This window comes from Budorcas taxicolor, chromosome 12, assembly GCF_023091745.1.
Source record: "Budorcas taxicolor isolate Tak-1 chromosome 12, Takin1.1, whole genome shotgun sequence".
NCBI lineage: Eukaryota > Metazoa > Chordata > Mammalia > Artiodactyla > Bovidae > Budorcas > Budorcas taxicolor.
Genome location: NC_068921.1, coordinates 30,535,929 through 30,556,466, shown reverse-complemented (window position 1 = coordinate 30,556,466; position 20,538 = coordinate 30,535,929). Strand labels below are relative to the sequence as shown.

Here is a 20,538-nt window from a genome sequence, read left to right as displayed (position 1 = left end):
GAGCATAGTATAAGCACACAAATATCAGCTATTACATCTGGGTCTGGGACCTCGGGAACACTGGTCAGCTGTGAAGTGGGATCAACACTCCCTACCTAACAGGGTTGTATTAGTGTTCCATAAAATAAAATATGTTCCATGGGGGAAAAAAACACCACCACCCTGAATGTAAGAAACTTCACTGTAGCCTCTGTCTCCAAAATAGCAAATTGTTTATTTATAAACTTCTATAAGCAGGATGCCAAAAGAATGAGGACTTAGAGAAACAGAGAAAGGTAACATGGAGTAAAAGAAAGATCAAAATAGAAGAAAAGGAAGGCATCATACCTGTTGGCAGAGGTATATATATCCTTTTTTCTAATCTCCTCCGCAATGCTTCATCAATGTCCCATGGGAAATTAGTGGCAGCCAATACCATGACCATTTTGGAAGGATCATCATTCTCCAAAGCCCCTCCGACTCCTATGGACAACAAGGGTAAAGAAGAGCATTATTCTTACAGTCCCTTATTCTTCCATTCAACCAGTACTTCTAAGCATCAGCTATAGGCTTGGTGGGAGGCTCAGTGACAAACATGATGTGGTCCTTCTCACCTGTGTGGTGTCAGAAACCAGACAGATCCACAGAGAAGACAAAGAGGTAGAAGAATTCCCATAGTCTATTGCAGAAGTCTAATCTGATAACAAAACCTAATTTTTTTCTGTAATCTTTTTTGTGTGTTTTTCCTCTGCAAAGAGGAGGCAAGGGAGATTATGCTGTTTTACCACTTTATTTTTTTTTAAATCATGAATTTTTTAGTTATTACTGTTTTTCTCAAAAAGGAGAACAGAATAGGGTTCACATTTATTTAATACTAGCATGCAATCATAATTTTGAGAGACATTATACTGCAATAATTTTGGCCTTCTAATATATAAGTGACTGAGAAAAAAGAAATTTAAGAATGAATGTAATAATCAATTGTAACTGAAAATAACCATTTCTTTTTACACAAAACCAAATATATGTACACAGGGTCTATCTTCTCAGAATTAAAATCTTAGAACAAAAAACCAGGTTTACAGAATGGAAACTCTGGAAAATAAACAATAAACAAAAAAAATTATCAAAAACTCACAAACTTTATTGATATGAATTTTGAGTCTGATATAACAAAGTAGTAGATTAAAACAACTTAATTCAATGGTATTTCCTTAATAAATTACTAAACTCTTATTTCAATCATTATTATAAAGAGTTAAGCTGTCCAACTAATGGTCACAAATACCCAGCAATAAAATTCAGCTACTAAATTTGTATTTGGTGATGTTTTTAAATGTTTTGTGTGTTTTGCTCCATATCCCTCCTTGCAAAAAAATACAACACAGACATTCCTTTCTTTTATACTTCAACAGACACAAAAATGGTAAACTCACTGAGGGAAGGGCCTCCTAGTACTGAATTATTTTATACCTCTTACAGTGCCTGGCAATCAGAGTCACATATCTCTAAACAGTAGCTCTGGGCCCATTACTCTCTTCCTCCAATTGCTCCCCAAAGCCTTTCCTTCTTAATCTGAATAACTTCTGTCAATACTTCAAAGCCCCTTGGCTATTCCCTTCTGTGACTCCCTTCGTCTGGGTGGTACCCCTCCTACTGTGTTTTCACTACACTCAGAGTTTAGTTCTACTATAGAACTAGCGATATATTATAATTGTCTATGAAGTGCCTGCTTCTCAGCTATAACAGTGGTTCTCAAACTTTTTGGCCCCAGAATCCTTTTCACACCTTTGAAGATTACTGAGCTTCAAAGAGTTTTTGTGTGTGTGGAGTATATCAATATTCAACACTTATTAAAAACTAATACTGAGACTTAAAAAAATTAATTCATTTTAACAATAAAAATACATTATTTATTAACATAATTAACACATTTTATGAAAAATAACTTTTTTAAAACCAAAAAAAATTAGTAAGAAGGCTGGCTTTTTTTTTTTTTTTGGCTTTTTTTTTTTGCATTTCTGCAAATCTCTAATGTATGACTCAACAGAGAAGAGGTGGATTCTCATATCTGCTTCAGCCTGTCACCTACTGTGATATTCTACATGTCTTATACCCTCTGAAAGTCTCCACTGTTTAACTTACAAAAGAATGAGAGTGAAAAAAGTACGTAACATCTTGATATTACTATGAAAATAGTTCAGCATGTGCACACCTTTTAGGAGTTTTAAAGACCTCTGGGACCCTGGACCACATCTCTGAACAGTAAGCCCCTTGAAGGCCATGACATTCCTTTTCTTTGTAACCTCAGAACCTGAAACTGTACAAGTATGCAGCAGACGCCTCCTGAGTGCATGAAGAAACGAACAATTGGGTGGATGAACAAATAAACTCCAGTGGTCTTCTGGTCCATTCACTGAGAATTTCCAAAAAAATCAATCTATACAAAATTCAAAAAGGAACTAGAATAGTTTTGAGGCATTAATTAAGTATCAATTACCATCCATCTGAATGAGCAGCTCAGACTTGACTCTGCGACTTGCCTCATGTTCATCAGAGGTTCCTCTTCGACTGCAGATAGAATCTATCTCATCGATGAAGATCGTGGTCGGGGCGTAAAACCTAGCCTTTGTGAAAATATTTGAAAGATCATTTAATGATCTCATAAAATAAACTGAATTTCTAAAATGCCATTTTCCTCCATCTAAAACAACAGTAAAAAAGAGCAGAAATTTCTCACTGCTTTAATGCCACTCTTTGGTTACTGATATGTTAATCATATCAAAAAAAGGAAAATCCTAAAAATAAAAGATAAGTTATATGGTTGGTAAAGTCAGGTGACAGATACACGAGGATTCATGGTCCTATCTCTCTACTTCTGTGTTTGAAAATTTCCATAATACAAAACGCTCCTAAAGATAAATCATCAATGTATCCTCAAATATACATTTCTAAGTAACTATTGCAAATGTTTATGAAAAAGGAACAAACTTTAATGACGGATCAATTCCTAACTGGTTTTCAAAATATATATTAAAATATACTTCTGCTTAATCAGCTCATTAGAGAGCCAGAAATATCCTGCAAACTACATACGTTTCCCAAGTCTCTTCTACCCTGCCTGGATGGGATGCCACAGAGCTTCAACCTCAGGGAGGAATGCAAGCTGAAGACACATGAGCCACTCCACAAAACTCACCACCCCATGTCTTACCAGTGTCGAGAACTCTGAAACAACGACACTTGGCCTTTTTTAAAAAGACACCTAGGTGAATGGATCTAGGTAACAGGGATACCATGTGCCTATACAAACAGGACCCTGAAATCCAAACACATCATCACTCACCATTTCAAACAACAGACGAACCAGCTTCTCAGACTCGCCTCTATATTTCGACGTCAGCGTGGAGGAGGAGACGTTGAAGAAGGTCGTGCCGCACTCAGTGGCCACGGCTTTAGCCAGCATGGTCTTACCAGTGCCCGGGGGCCCAACCATCAGCACTCCCTGGAATTCCAAAGGATGTACTAAGTGAGTTATCAGATTGAAATACTTTCTTATAAAATATCATCAGCTAATAATGTACATGAAACTCTTCCCATCAAAAGAGAAGTTCAACTGTCACTGTAAAATCATGGTGCATTTGACATGTTTCATTTTATAGACAGAAAAAACTGAAATGATGATTCGCTTCACAGAATGTCTCAAAGGTATCAGAGGTACTCAGAGCTGGGCTAACAATGGGCTCAGACAACAAGGAATTGCCTGGGACATCTGGAGAGGCCCTGGCAGAAGACAAACATGGATGGTCTTGGGCACAGCTTAGGACTAACTGCTCTGTTTAAGCAATGAAAACAGATGACATTTTCTACCACATGGAGCAGAAGTATATATCCTCTGCCCTCCTTACGCACAAAACCTATCTTCCACAACACACAATATATACTTTCAGTCAGAAATAAAGATCCATTTATCAGCTTATAAGGTAGCTAAAATCTAGTGGTGATTTAAACAATCAAATTAGCCAGCATTTTAACTGTGCTGGACAGTTAATAGTTTACATAAAACACTGTTAGTAATGAAAAAGCCAAATATAACATAGACTAAAATCTAAATATTATTTCTCACCTTTGAGGGCAATTAAACAGAAATATTCTATAAAAATAAATCAAGGAATACAAATTATCTAAGAACACTAATCTTCCAGTCCTGAAGACTGGAAGATTTTTAAATACTTACCATTTTCTTCTAACATTTTCAATGAGAGTTCAGATATATACTTAACACTACATTTTTTTGGCATAATAGTTGGTGATCTTAAGATGAATTCTGAGCCATCTGTCAATAAGCTTTGGAGGAGTTAAACTTTGAAAACTATGTGCATAGCAAAGTTTCATAAACTCTAAATTCAGAAACTGTCCAAACCTGCTTCTAGCTATGGAATTTTGATACCCAGGACAACAAGGGATCAGTAGGATTGAAAACACTAGTTTTATAAAAAATTTTTTTTGCTTTGCAAGAAACCTTTAACTATATGTGAGACTAATATTTCAAAAACTGTAAAGACAACTAATGGTACAGGCACAGCTACAAAAAAGGCCCTGTTTCTCTTTCCGCTGTCCTCTTAATGCCCTCTCAGTTCTCGTAATGTCACTAACACGGCCACAACCAGATGATCTCCAGTAGCAGCATCTGTGCACAAACACAGCTCACAGATACAGGACAGCATTCAAACACGCCACCTCCTCGTGACGCCACTCCGTCAGCTGCCTCCTCTCTTCCCTGTATCTCCTCGCCTATTTATCTGAAAAATGAGAGCCTTCACTTGACCCTACAGATCCTCTAATGACTATCTGCCTCTCCCTTTCCCTTCCTGGCCAAGCTTCTTAAAGAAATGTTTCACGCTTACTGTTTCTTCATGAGCTACAATCTGACTTCTGCCTCCACTGCTTCACTAAAGATACCTCTCTGACTAACCCAATGGCCACTTTTTAACTCACAGCTTCTCTTCTCCCTCTGACCTTTGATGCCAATACCCATTCACTCCCTTCTCCCTGAAACTATTCCTCCCCAGGCTGGTTCTAGGACACAGGACTTGTCATGCTAGGGAGGATACACCTACCATTCCAGGTGTTTTAAAACCCCTTTAAATACCTATTTTATGAAGGCCTTATTATTTCTTTTAAACATTATTTTTAAAGTTATTATAAAGGGGGAAATTTATGGTACTATGTTCCCTAAATTAGTAATATCTGTAACAAATAGATATCTATATCTAAAACAAATAGATAGATACCTATAACAAATAGATATTACAAGCACAAGCTGGAATCAAGATTGCCAGGAGAAATATCAATAACCTTGGATATGCAGATGACACCACCCTATGGCAGAAAGTGAAAAAGAACTAAACAGCCTCTTGAGGAGAGTGAAAGAGGAGAGTGAAAAAGTTGGCTTAAAGCTCAACATTCAGAAAACTAAGATCATGGCATCTGGTTCCATCACTTCATGGCAAATAGATGGGGAAACAGTGGCTGACTTTATTTTTTTGAGCTCCAAAATCACTGCAGATGGTGATTGCAGCCATGAAATTAAAAGATGCTTACTCCTTAGAAGGAAAGTTATGACCAAGCTAGACAGCATATTAAAAACAGAGACATTACTTCACCAACAAAGGTCTGTCTAGTCAAAGCTCTGGGATTTCCAGTAGTATGGATGTGAGAGTTGAACTATAAAGAAAGCTGAGTGCCGAAGAATTGATGCTTTTGAACTGTGGTGTTGGAGAAGACTCTTGAAAGTCCCTTGGACTGCAAAGAGATCCAACCAGTCCATCCTAAAGGAGATCAGTCCTGAATATTCATTGGAAGGACTGATGTTGAAGCTGAAACTCCAATACTTTGGCCACCTGATGCAAAAAGCTGACTCACTGGAAAATACCCTGATGCTGGGAAAGACTAAAGGCAGGAGGAGAAGGGGACGACCGAGGATGAGATGGTTGGATGGCATCACCGACTCAATAGACATGAGTTTGAGTAAACTCTGGGAGCTGGCAATGGAGAGGGAGGCCTGGTGTGCTGCAGTCCATGGGGTTGCAAAGAGTCGGACACGACTGAGCAACTGAACTAAACTGAAAACAAACAGTCTATAGAAGCTTTTAAGTTGTGAGAGGCAATCAAAATACCATGATATAAACACACAATTTCTCCTCCTTTCTCCTTTTGGGCACAAACAAGGAGAAGGTACTGAGAACATAAAAGACCTTCCAGCTAATCTAGAAGGGGCAAAGTAAGATCACGCTTTTATTTCATTCTGCCAGTCAGAGCAAAGCAAGACTCTGCCTATGGCTAAGACCAAAAACAGTTCCGGCAGCAGCTGTTGTAAGGGCTTTTTTAAAACACTGGAATGAAAGCACTGAACTTAGGAGGCACGAGTCCTGGGCAGGCTTTAGACTATAAAGCACAGGGCAAGCTAGAAAGATCTAAACATCCTCATTACCTCTCAGAATTTATACCTGGCCTAGATGAAGTGATCAAAATAATTAATTACTGAGAAACAGATCAGCTTTTAAAAAGATATTTATTTGATGAAACACTTATTCTATGACTATGTACTATTACTATTTAATTTGCTTGCTAACTTTCCATTACAGAAAGAGACACCTGGAAAATTCTCAAAACTCGTCTCCAGCTCAGCGCCCCTGAGGAAAGTGACTTTAAAGATGACAGCATCAACACTCCCAACCCCTCTTCTGCCAGGCAGAGGCAGCATCTCAACCACAAATCCTTATCCAGGTGCCTGAGGTACACACCAGCCTCCCTCAACCTTTACAGACCATGTTAATAAATGCATAAGGAAACTACAACGCTGGCTTTCTTTATCATGCAAGCTGCAGTTTTATGCCTGTATTATTTTAATAAATTCTCACCTTCCACGGCCTTCTAATCCCTTTGAAAAAGTCAGGCATCCACATGGGAAGGACGACAGCTTCCCTCAGCAACTTCTTAGCTTCTTCCAGATCTGCTATGTCATCCCTTTGGAAGAACAGCCACGTTTAATGCTTATTCGGGGTCACCTTTGATTTATGGTCAAAAGCAGCTCTTTGAATTGTTTTTCACTTAGGAAATTATTCTTATAGGAAGAACAGTATTCTAATTTTTACTGTATAAAATCATCAGTGAAAACATACTACAGTTATAAATCAGGACATTATTCAATTAACAACCTTTGTTGGTTACGTCAACATCGAATTAACATGAAAATGTCTTGGCTGTATTCTGAAAGAACAATTGTTCTGCCAAGTCTGCACACTCATATTATGGGTGAAGTCATAATCAGGAGGTGAATGGATAGCAAGACAAGACACACCAAGCCAACCTACAGCCTTCTCCGCAGCTGTGAGTCAAGAACATAACCGACTCACCAGTGAACACTTGGGTTCCTGGAGACGATGTCTCTCTCAAGGGCTTCTACCAGGTCCTTATCATATGCGGCACCATCAAATTTTGGAATTTCACCATCACTTGTACCATCTTGCATATTTTTCCTTCCCTGGGGACAAGTGTAAAAAAAACATCAATAACAAGATAGTTTTAATTAACATCATTAAACTTTCAAAATACTCCAGTGGAACTATTTTAAATGGCTTATTTTTTTTTTTAATAGTGTTTTCTAATTACCCCCAAGGCCATCCTCCCCGTTTTAATTCATCAGCAATAGATGAACTGGCCAACCTTAGAGAATACTTCAAATTTACATCCTTGAGGGGACAGGTGCACATTAAGACTAAACAAGCTTGATATCTCTAAACTTGGGGTTGCTAGGGATTTCTGCCACTACTAGAAAATATTTCAAGCATTAATACAGAGGAAGAAAAAACCAACTTACTGCAAACCTACAGCACAGCAAGAAATCTCAAATATATTATCTTGTTTAATACAACAACCCTAAAGGTAAGGTTGTATTATTACCCTGTTTTTACAGATAAGGAACTGGGGCTCAGAAAGTTAATTAAGTTCACAATTACTAAACGTCTGAGTATAGATTTTAACTCAGATTTTCCTGACTCCCCAAACTCATGCTTTTTCACAACATCAGACCACCTCATGCCTGCCAGGGTCATTTTAAAGCTTAAAAGCAGCTTAAAGGCGCAGGAAGGGATAAATTAGGAAGATGTGGTTAACATATACACACTACTATATATAAAATAGGTAACCAACAAGGACCTACTAGCACAGAGAACAATACTCAGTATTTTATAGTAACCTATAAGGAAAAAGAATCTGAAAAAAAATATATATATAAATAAATATCTATACCTGAATCACTGCTCCATACACCTGAAACACAACATTATATATCAAATATATGTCATTAAAAAAAAAAAGAGAGTAGGTTACATATGGCAGAACTATTACATTCTCCTATGCATCTAAGAGGCTGCAGATGAGGAGAGACGGGACGCTGAACTGCAGCTTACAAAACTTTCTCCCACTCAGTGTAAGTACCCACTCAGGGTTCAGGGTTTCTTCCTAGTAAGGTCCTTGGACCACATCATAAAGTCACTATAATGACAAAGATAAAAGGACCTTTTAAAATAGTATCATTAGGGTCATTAAAGCAATATACTTTACCCCAAATTCTTTATTTAATAACACACTAGCTTGAAAAAAAAAAAAAAAGAATTACATGCTATGGTTTCTATGGGGTTCTGCCAACATTTACTCAGCTCTGAAGAGCTTTAAATGAGATGTGCTCAGCTGCCAGAGACAGTTCAACCACTAGAACTACTTTAGCAGACAGAGCCAAGCACCTCCCTGGAGCTTCAGCCCCACAGTTACTGTTAAGGCAAAAATGAAGGAAAAATGGTCCAAACACTAATCAATTTCCTGAGCTTCAATCTGAAGAGAGAGAACAGGATGAACCTCGCCTACCACACTCCATCTGAGATAGACCATAAACTAGAAATCCTAAGTGCAGAGAGAACTAAATGGCTCCCTGTGGGCAGACTCTCCAGTTCTTTAAGTCGCTGGGTAAATGACCAAACAGTACTCTGGTAACTTGACTCCAAAATGAATAATTTACTGTCTCTGGTTAGCATGATATGAAACTGAATTTTTAGGAAGATTCTTATACTTCAGATGATGGATCCCAATATTGACACTTAAAAGGAGTAAATTTCTGGCATGCTTACACAACAAAGATAATGTCAACAAATTTAAAATTAGCTCAGCCTAGAACATATTTTATAATAAAGATGGGCCAAGGCTAGTCACACTCAAACATATCACTGCGAACACTCTGTAATCGTTTTTAAAACTCTTCTAAAAATAAATCAACCAGAGAGTGAAAAACAGAAACTGATATATCTGGGATTTAACAAGCTTTGATATGACATTGTAATTTGAGACTTACCAAAAAAATATTAAAAAATATAGGCAGAGAGTCATTTTAATATGAATATCCAAGTGGTGGGGAGGATTTAATAAACACTATCAAGGGAAAGTAAAAGGTGTACACTTGTCTGGAAGCAACAGGAAGCACAGGATTTTAAGAAAAATAAATATATGACTATCTATGTCCAAGACATTCTACTATGCCTTCAGTGTAAGATCAGTGCATGAAAATAAGATTATCTGATAGATTACTGGCAGAAAGTTAACAAGTAAATGCCAAACACACATAAACTGTGAAGTGCTATGAAAAAAACAAGTGGTCAGTATAGTTAAAAGGTACTGAGCAAAAAGAACAGGCTGGAGGGGGACTCCCCTGGCAGTCCACTAGTTAAGACTCCTAGATTCCACTGAAGGGGGCACAGGTTTGATCCCTGGTTGGGGAACTAAGATCCTGAATGCTGTGCGGTGTCACCAAAAAAATTAAAATAAAGTATTTTTAAAAAATAAGAATAGGTTGGAAAGATGGTCAGAAGTCAGCACACTGGGCCCTCTAGACCATGGGGAGGTGTTTAGGTTTTATTATTCTAAGTAAATGGGGAAATTTTTGAAACTTGCTAACAAGGGCTGGGAGGGATTGGGGGCAGGAGGAGAAGGGGACGACAGAGGACGAGATGGCTGGATGGCATCCCCAACTCGATGGACGTGAGTTTGAGTGAACTCCGGGAGTTGGTGATGGACAGGGAGGCCTGGCGTGCTGCGATTCATGGGGTCGCAAAGAGTCGGACACAACTGAGCGACTGAACTGACTGACTGACTGAAGAAGGGCAATGACAGAATCTGATTTCATGTTAAAATGACCCTTGTAGTTGCTATGTGGGAAAAATGGTGGGCTGGAGAAAGAAGGAGAAACAGGGAAATAAAAGCCTGTAGCAGCAAAGTCAAGGCTCTCAATTCACAGAAGAAGATACGTGGGTAGAAAGTCAGTCAAACCACTTGCCCTCCCACCCAAAGTTTCTCAATAGTACACATGAAACCTGAATACAAAGTAAGTACTCCAAAGAAGATTCTAGATCTTTTTCAACTCAAAATGGTGAGGTGACTAAAAAGCAAAACTAGGAAACTAAAACTAATAATTTATTTGGGTGATACTGGGAGACCAACAAAATGGGTGACAACTATCCTTAACAAACAGATCAATTAAAATAGGAAATATCAAATATGAGTGAATAGCTGTGGTTTCGGTTAACCTGCTAGATTAACTGCAACCAGAAGAGTGGTTCTCTTTGGGAAAGCAGTAAGTGGCAGAGATCAGAAGGGATCATGAGTATGGCTTCTGAGGAGCTCAATGCTCTATTTTTGACCCCTGAGCAATAGTTAAACGGATTACACGGTAGTTACAGAGGTTGCATGCAATCAGTCTAAGCTGACTCTTACTGGTTTGTAAGAGCCAGTTATTAAATTTTCAGGAATTTTTCAAGCCAACTGTGGAAAACAGCCATTGGTAAAAATCATACAAACTTAAAATAAATTATATTAAAAACAGAAGAAGTAATTACTCCAAACTCCTCACCGCCAACTACTGAACTATCACCTATGTACTGTACTGCGTCTACACTGCAGAATGGTAGGCTGCTACTCATGTCAACTCTGAGTTCAGTGATCTCGTGTTGGCAGCCTGGATCCAGTCATAGTGGAAGTGTTTATACCAGAGAAACCAGCAATTATTACAAAATGGGGACCTGATTTCTTGTTCTGTTAACTGTCTAGTCTTAAACTAATGGGGGAAATATTAAACTAAAGCGTGTGTCATTTCTATAGTTCTTACAATGTAAATAGCACAAACAATTAAGGAAATAAGTTTTCAGTATTTGAAAACCATGATATGATTCATCAAAGTTGTTCACATGATTGATAGAGGAGAGAAGTTCTGACATATGTTTCTGTTGTTTCATTTTCAACTGACTCACTAATAAAAACAAAGTATCAACCAAATCCTGTCAGAACTACATTCCTAATCATCTGTCAACTACAACCATAGGTACCTACAGGTGCAAGAGTTAAGCAAAAAGCAGCAAAGGCATTTCATGGGGGTCCATGGGCCCTATAAAAGTTTACAATAAAGTCTTACATATTTTATTATTTGTAAATTATATGTTGTACATCCTTTATTATGAGACTTATAATCTGTGTGAATACGTATGCATACTTGAATACATACAACTTTTTTTTCAAAAAATCTAGTTATTAGACATTTACCAGTACATTACTAGTTAGATGATCATCATTCATCAAATATTACCCTTATAATATACTATAATATAGTATAATAGTATAGTATGGTATAGTATAGTATAATATAGTATATTATAGTATAATATACTTTTCTTCAATAAAGAGATTTTTTTTTAGGTCATTGTTTATTTGTGTAACTACCGATCCACATTTCTCAAAAGAATACTTCAATCCAGTTTATATCTCTCCATATCAGACATTCCTAGACTTAAGCATGAGAATGAAAATATTCAAAAAATGGCCATTTGCTACTAAGTAATTCAATCGATTACTTAAATCAATTACCATATAACCACGATGGTGTGATCACTCACCTACAGTCAGACATCCTGGAGTGTCAAGTCAAGGGGGCCTAAGGAAGCATCACTATGAACAAAGCTAGTGGAGGTGATGGAATTCCAATGTAGCTATTTCAAATCCTAAAAGATGATGCTGTGAAAGTGCTGCACTCAACATGCCAGAAAATTTGGAAAACTCAGAAGTGGCCACAGGACTGGAAAAGGTCAGTTTTCATTCCAATCCCAAAGAAAGGCAATGCTAAAGAATGTTCAAACTACCACACAATTGTACTCATCACATGCTAGCAAAGTAATGAAAATTCTCCAAGCTAGGCTTCAACAGTACATGAACTGAGAACTTCCAGATGTTCAAGCTGGATTTAGAAAAGGCAGAGGAACCAGAGATCAAATTGCCAACATCCACTGGATCACAGAAAAAGCAAGAGAGTTCCAGAAAAACATCTACTTCTGCTTTATTGACTATGGTAAAACCTTTGTCTGTGTGGACCATGACAAACTGTGGAAAATTCTTAGAGAGACAGGAATATCAGACCACATTATCTGCCTCATGAGAAATCTGTATGCAGGTCAAGAAGCAACCACTAGAACCGGACATGGAACAACAGACTGGTTCCAAATTGGGAAAGCAATATGTCAAGGCTATATACTGTCATCCTGCTTATTTAACTTATATGCAGAGTACATCATGCAAAATGCCAGGCTGGATGAAGCACAAGCTGGAATCAAGATTGCCAGCAGAAATACCAATAACCTCAGCTACGCAGTTGACATCACCCTTATAGCAGAAAGCAAAGAGCAATTAAAGAGCCTCTTGATGAAAGTGAAAGAGGGGAGTGCAAAGCTGGCTTAAAACTCAACATTCAAAAAACTAAGATCATGGCATTCAGTCCCATCACTTCATGGCAAATAGATGGGCAAACAATGGAAACAGTGACGGACTTTATTTTCTTGGGCTCCAAAATCACTGCAGATGATGACTGCAGCCATGAAATTAAAAGACGTTTGCTCCTTGGAAGAAAAGCTATGACAAACATAGGCAGCATATTAAAAATCAAAGACATTACTTTACCAACAAGGGTCGGTCTAGTCAAAGCTATGGTTTTTCCAACAGTCATGTATGGATGTGATAGTTGGATCATAAAGAAAGCTGAGCACCAAAGAATTGATGTTTTTGAACTGTGGTGTTGGAGAAGACTCTTGAAAGTTCCTTAGACTGCAAGGATATAAAACCAGTCAATTCTAAAGGAAATCAGTCCTGAATATTCATTGGAAGGACTGATGCTGAAACTGAAGCTCCAATACTTTGGCTACCTGATGTGAAGAACTGACTCACTGGAAAAGACCCTGATGCTGAGAAAGATTGAAGGCAGGAGGTGAACAGGATGACAGAGGATGAGACGGTTGGATGGCATCACTGACTCAATGGACATGAGTTTGAACAAGCTCCAGGAGTTGGCGATGGACAGGGAAGCCTGGTGTGCTGCAGTCCATGAGGTCACAGAGTTGGACACGACTGAGCGACTAAACTGAAGCACAGCACAGAATCTCTACCCAGTATTATGTTTATTCACCAATCAATTTCCCGGATAAACGTATATACTGAAGGAAATTTTCTCATGAAAGAAAAAAAATCTACTCAAAAATTTACAGATAAATCCAAGTTTTAAAAATCTGTATCAGTAATAAACTGTATCCACTGTCTTATTCTGTGAAGACTATATATACATCTATTTCCTTATAAATCTTTCCCCTACAGTTATGTTTCATTTATTGTTCATTTTACTTCAGAATACTAGCTAAAATATTTTTTTAAGTTTTAAAACTTTATTTTGAATATTTCTACAAAAGCTCCATTTTACTTAAGATTTGTACAGATAAACTTGTGTGTGTTTATTTAATACATCTCTGAGTTTACTGGCATTGCAGAATGGCCTTCAAAATGCAAAGACTGCATAAGTTTTTGATTCAGAGTTCTTTTTTATATCTCTTCCATGTTAAAACCAAGCCTACAAAAATTACAATATGCACCAAAGGTCATGGGCTTAAAGTGAATGAGTCAGGAAGAGGGAGGCTTGCCTTGTCATCTCTCCCTCTGGCTCTGCAGTCCTTGTCCCTGCTGGTGGAGGGCTTCTCGCTCTTAGATATGGGATGTGCTCGGCCTACGGGTCCCCGGGCGCCGCCTCCTGGCATCTCTTTCCTCAGAGGTCTTACTTCTCGATTGGGACGCCTTATCTGAGGTGGAGCTCTAACCAAAAAAAAAGGCAAAGTACTTCAATACTACCTCAGTTAATAAAACTATTAAATCAATTAGCCCACAAAGTCAGTTTTTCCCCTTTTGCCAATTCATGGTCACAACTATTAGGTCACTTTTTGAAAGTACTTTTCGGTAAAAATCCTGGTTGATACAAATATCAAATAGATATAAATGATACATATAACAGCAATTACTTTGTCAGAGTAACAATTAATCACCAACAGAGGGCAATACAGACTACTCCCATCTTATAATCTTAATAGTGTAATAGAGTATCAGTTCCTTATTCATTACTGTCCTAAACCAAACAAGTAACTTTTAAAAAAAAGTATTAAGAGCTGAAAAGACAAGAATTGAAAATATGTCTATCTGCATGGCTTACCAGTTTATCCTTTACAACCAAAATTATTTTCTCTGCTTCTGTATTGGAAAAACCAGCATTTTATTCATCAAATTACAAATAGCAAGGCTTAATGAAATCTTAATTTAGGTATATCTAAAATTCATGCTTTGAAGGTGTCAAAAATCAAGAATCATTCAAATTATACAGGCCCCCAAACGTGAATCAAGAATTCTGATAACTACATGCGGCAAAAGATGTTAATTCTATTTATAGTGGAGACCATTTCACAATACACACAGATATTGAATCATGACGCTGTACACTTGAAACTAACGTAGTATGTCAATTACACGGCAATTTTAAAAAAGAATTTTTATAAACATATAACTATGCTGACAAAGTAGCACACTTTGTCTCATGTCATGTGGAATGTGTCTTCTTCAAATAGTAAAGTCGGAGGGCTCCTCAGCACAGTACCTACTTGCCCCTCTTTGGGTGCTGGCCCAGACGCCGTCACTTTGTGTCTAATTTCCTGAGCTGTCTCTGCCTCTGTTTTCTACCTTTACTCTCTCTACAATTCCACCTGTATTTGCAGCCCTTCACATTCCGTATGTATATCCCTTTTTCCACCCACATGCCAAATCTATCATTATCTCTTTTCCAGCTTCTTGCTTTTAATTCATCTAACTCATCATGAAGTTTCTCTCTCTGATATCAGGGAAGGCTCACATGTGTACAACTCAATAAACCCAGGAAAATGGATGACAAGCCAGGAAGGCTGCAAACTCAAGGTGAAAAATGGGTAACATACTGTAGCATCTTCAAACCACTGGAATCAGACCACTGCATGAAAACTGTTACAGATGAGAGAGCCTGGTGGAAAATGTGTGTCTACCTACTGGGTTACCACACACTGACACTGGAGTCCTTGAAATTCAATCCAATTAAACAATTATGTACTGAACACCCAGACACCCATTAGGAGGCAGATAGCCTCTACTGTGCTAGGCCCTCAGAGGAGACAAAGATGAAAGAGCAATCTTGTGGGAAAAAAAATCCACAGGAAAGGAACTCAAAAACATGTATAGTGAAATGGTTATACGACATTTTCAAATTTAAAGGCATTATTATGTTTTTGGTTCTAGCACATTATTAGTCTTTTAAGTATTCTGACTGCCAGTAAGATAAAAGAAAATGTGATGAGACTGGCAAAGAATAAAAAAAAGAAAAATGCTACACTTCTCTGTTCCTAGTATTTCATTGCAACCATTGTTTTTTGACTGAACTTCCTTTTTGATGAAGAGGTGTCAAGTAGGTGAGCAGAACATTATTACTCTACATATATATAAAAAACAGTAAATATATATAAAATGGTAAATACATATATATGTAACAGTAAATGTATATCTGCATGTATATAAATATCTCTCCTGAATCAGATTCGTGGCCAAAGACAATCAAATGCAACCAACAACCTCCTTATGCAGAACACACTTGACGTGTGTTTGCCTTCTGTCGGCAGCTGCGCCTGCTATTTAAGTCGTCTGTCATTGTTTGTGGTCCCGCTCTTCCGAGGCACAGCCGGCCTGAGGCTTTCGCTGGCAAACAGCAAGCCCGTCCTTTACAGCTGCGCAACGGGCTGCTGCGCGGCTGCTGGGCTGGCCCTGCTAGGCCTCCGTGAGGAGAGGAGAACTGCAGTGAATCCTCAAACAGCTCTTCTGCCTCCTCAGCTTGTGCCTTCTCACCTCGGCCAGCTATTTAGCAGTCTTGGAGAAGTCCTGCTGTAGTCCATTTTGCACACACATCCAGGTCAGTAAAGCTGTGCTGCGAGAGGAATTATTTCCAAGCTCATACACAGGCGGCACTCCAAGAGTGCTACTGCCAACCCTGTCCTGCCGCTCAATACTCTGACGAGCCTATCCCCGGCCTGCATGAAACTGCTCAGAGGCCAGACCCGCCACTGGTGGCCAGTCCAGAGTGGCACAGAAAGCCTGCCTGTGCTCTGCAGGTCTTCAGGTCCGTCTCACTGCAGTTTGGTATTACATCTGAAACAGACTCTGTCAGCTTCCCAAAGGACATCCTTGACTCTGTCTGTACTTATTCCTCCACTAGTGCATCACTGCACAATGTCATGCTTCAATTTAAGGACTCAGTGACAGCTTCCAGGCTTAAACAGTAAGTCTCAAGGCTGGTTTCACTGGTCTCTTTTTTAAAAAAGACTTTATTCCTAGTAGGGCTGCACTGCATCATCAGAGCTTCCCTGGTGGCTCAGTGGTAATGAACCCACTTGCCAGTGCAGAAGATACAGGAGACACGGGTTTGATCCCTGGGTTGGGAAGATCCCCTGGAGAAGGAAATGACAACCCATTCCAGTATTCTTGCCTGGAGAATCCGAAGGACAGAGGAGCCTGGTAGGCTACAGTCCGTGAGGTCACAGTCAGACAGACACGACTGAGCGACTCAACCCCCACCTGCCACAGCGTCATCAACCTCTGCCCCAACAGTCTAATCTAAGCTGACACCCTCCTAGCTTACAGCATTTCAAATCAGAGAAGCATTGGCAGTCTGCAGAGAAACAAGCAGCTTGTCTACGCGGAGCTCAGCTCTCCCGTGGGAGGATATCTCCTTGTAGGAATGGGAAGAAGGGTGCCTTATTCTATCATGTGCAAACAACCCTGATTCCCTTCAAAAGTCAATTCTTCCTTTCTAAGCAAAATTAATCATCAATGTTGTATGTAAATGTGCCTGTCTGGGAGTGGTGGCACTGCTGATTGGTAAATACCATGAAATAACCCAAAGGTCCAGAATCAGAACAGATGCATGAATCATTATACACAATAATGGGATACTATATATACGTGAACATAAATCACAGCCATGTGCAGTAACAATAGATCAATCTCAGGACCATAATGCTGGGTGAAAAAGTAAGCTACAAGAACACAGACAGTAGGATTCCAAGAAAAGCCAGATACTGTTTGGAGATAAAAACAAATACCTGAACTTTTGATGAATGCAAGACACTACACTACATAATATAAAAGGCTTTTGTATATTGGGTTAAGTTTTTCCTCATTATCTAACGAGCAAATCAATCCCATTCAGAACTCAAGGAGAACTGCCAGCCATGCTGATATGAGTAGTTCTGTGTCCTCAAGGAGGAAAATCTCTTCAGAGGTCTACTTTGATTTTTTTTAATATTCACCTTGTTAAAGTTAAAAATATAAAAAATTCAGTTAGTCCTTAAAGTTTGTGGATTTGTTTACAAATTTTTTTCTATGCATAAAAGCAGCAGATTTTAGAAGGCACTTTTAAGAGGCTTCTGAATAATACTTGATGCCATTTAAAACCTAGCTAATTAAATGCCACTAAATATTTTAACCTACAATTATAAATATAATATATTTCACAATCTTCTTAGTTCTTCAATTATGTTTCTCAACAAAGCGTAGCTTATATATACATAGTTTCATAAACTTAGTAACTTAAACTTGCAAATGAAATGAGGTAAGCCTCAAATTCTCCTAAACATTCCCCCAAAGTACTTAACACAAATTTTTATGTAAAAATCACAGATCTAAATTATTCTGTAATACACCTGATTGGATTTGCATGCTTATCACTCTCAATAGCCATATTTTCTTATATTACAAGTACATAAAAATAATAAATATGTACATATCTCTTAACCAAAAAAATACTACTATTACAATTTTGATTCTCTTAAGACATTTTTTTTCTCATTCTAATGGCACTGGAATTTAAAGATACTTACCCGATACAGAAGATAATTACCGTCCGAGTTAACCCAGATGACATTTAGCCAGAAACTTAAAATGTATGCAATCTGGGGCTGCAGACACATTTCTCACACCAAATATTATACAATCCCATTTAACTATCATAGGGGCTGTCCTCTTAGCATTTTGATGTCACCCACAACTAGGAATTTCAGCAAGGACAGTGACTAAATTCTTGTCAGAGACTCTGATGGGACTCACTAAGCCTCATTCAAAAAGTTGCTAAGCCAGTCATTCTATTACTTCTAAGATAGAGTGGGAAAGGGGATGATAACATCACTGATTATTTAGTCTAATGGTAGGATGCCACCACTCCCAGGCAGGGTGATAATTAATTAATTTTACTTAGCTTTTCTTTGGGTCTAAAGATTGGCCCTTGCCTTTTCTATTTAACTCTAAAGAACTTTGAACTTAAAATACCTTTCTTCTGCCTAACTCTAAAGACCTTAAAACTAGATGACAACAGCACTGTTTCAGAATATAAAAACAGTGTATAGAAACAGACCACAGGAATCTACACAACTTTTACAGATTATATTAAAATATTATCAGTTGAATTTTAAATGTCTCACAGTTCTTTGTCTATCTTATAGTCAAGTTCTAAAATTATTCTACTGATTTGCAAAATATGGGAATACAAAAAAATATGAATAATCACTGCACTCAAGAAGCTTATAGTTTAGCTAAAAATATATACATATTTTATGTATTGTATTGGACATCCCTTTTCTAGCCACATATAAATCCTACAACTAAAGCCTTGCTGAAGAAGAGTTCCCAACTAAACTATAAATAAGAGTCCTCAAAAACAATAAACTGGAGGGTAAGGCCCTCAAGAACTTAAGATAAGTATATAGATATAGTTTATTTCTAATTACTTGAATTTTCTTTTAGTTGTTTTTTCCTGTAACATTAAAAAAAAAAAAGATAGCAATTCTGAATAAAATGTAACAAATACCCTCTTTATACATAGGTGATCTTACCAGAAGATAAAGAGAAATAGAAAACAGCCAAAAGATAAATAAAATATAGCTAATGGCATTGTGGTTCTTGAAGGTCCCAGGTCTCTGCCAGCTCAGGGCTTGAGGCTTTAACGAGCACATAGTGAGGCCTGAGGCCACACTGTCGAAGATGACCGGAGACTAGCGCGTGAAGCCAGGACTCTCACAGGGCACAGTTAGACATGCACGTGGAAGAAAGAAGTACGTCTGTCCGTCCCAGCTTATGCTCTCTATGTGCGGAGTAAGCGCAAGTCTCCCCTAGAAACAGTGACCAGGGGTCTGCACACATGTGATTTGTGATTTAGCTCCACACTCACGTAAGCCAAGAAATTTACCTAAAAGTGGTCCAGGCAGGTGACATCCCCGAGGCAGCTGGCTGGGGCCAATACAGACCCTCCAAGAAGCGACATTCCTCTAAATAAGCCACTCCTCAGAAGGGCTCAGATTTCGAAGGGACACTCTCAACTTGACCACAAACAAGAGCCATCAGAAGTAACAAAAAAGATAAGGCGCCAAATAACTTCTAACAACAGAACTATTAGTTATGAACTATAAAATGGCTAAAAGCATAAAAAAGAATCTGAAACAAAAGGAGCATTTAAGTCTTAAGTCGTGTTAAATAAAAATAAATCCACACTTAGATAATCTGTAGTGAGACTACTTAATACCAAGACAAAAAATAAAATCATAAAAACAATGAGAGAGAAAACAGAAGGTATCTTTATCAGTACAAACAACAGTTAGACTGCTCATGCAAGCCAGCAGACAAAAATCCCGCCACCACTAAAATCTCATCTGCAAAGCAGGGTGAGAACAGCCTGGAGCTGAAGTGAACACAGGAAGAGCACAGGACAGCAGCAGGGAATGACAAGAGCAGGACGTAAGAGGAGAAAAGGCCACAGTCCCGGGGGCCGGGGAGAGGGGGACAAGAAGGGAAAGGGAAGAGAGCAGTGTCAGAGAAGCCCACAGCAGAGGAGCACTCCCGAGAAGAGAGCTGGTGAACACATCACCTGTTAAACACCGTAACTCTTGAGAACTCGGCATTCCATTTTAAATTTGGAAGCTGTCTTTTAAGAATTCAGTCCCAATCCTGCAATGAACAGAGATCCAGGATCCCTACTTCGTAAGAACAAGAAGCAGTGAAAGGCAACAGAGGCAGTGTATGCATCACAGCAGTTGC

The 20,538-nt window shown here is 38.4% G+C and overlaps 1 protein-coding gene across 5 annotated transcripts in view; it reads right to left on the bottom strand.

The window, feature by feature from the left end:
- KATNAL1 (katanin catalytic subunit A1 like 1) overlaps positions 1-20,538 on the bottom strand; it is a 54,394-nt gene that overhangs the window by 12,146 nt on the left and 21,710 nt on the right. For all 5 annotated transcript variants that reach the window (XM_052650015.1, XM_052650014.1, XM_052650011.1 and 2 more), the window contains exons 4-9: positions 14,037-14,205; positions 7,398-7,525; positions 6,903-7,008; positions 3,326-3,484; positions 2,480-2,606; positions 328-462 (exon numbers count right to left, since the gene is read on the bottom strand). In XM_052650015.1, the coding sequence (XP_052505975.1) occupies positions 328-462; positions 2,480-2,606; positions 3,326-3,484; positions 6,903-7,008; positions 7,398-7,525; positions 14,037-14,205 (824 nt within the window). The remainder of the gene's footprint in view (positions 1-327; positions 463-2,479; positions 2,607-3,325; positions 3,485-6,902; positions 7,009-7,397; positions 7,526-14,036; positions 14,206-20,538) is intronic.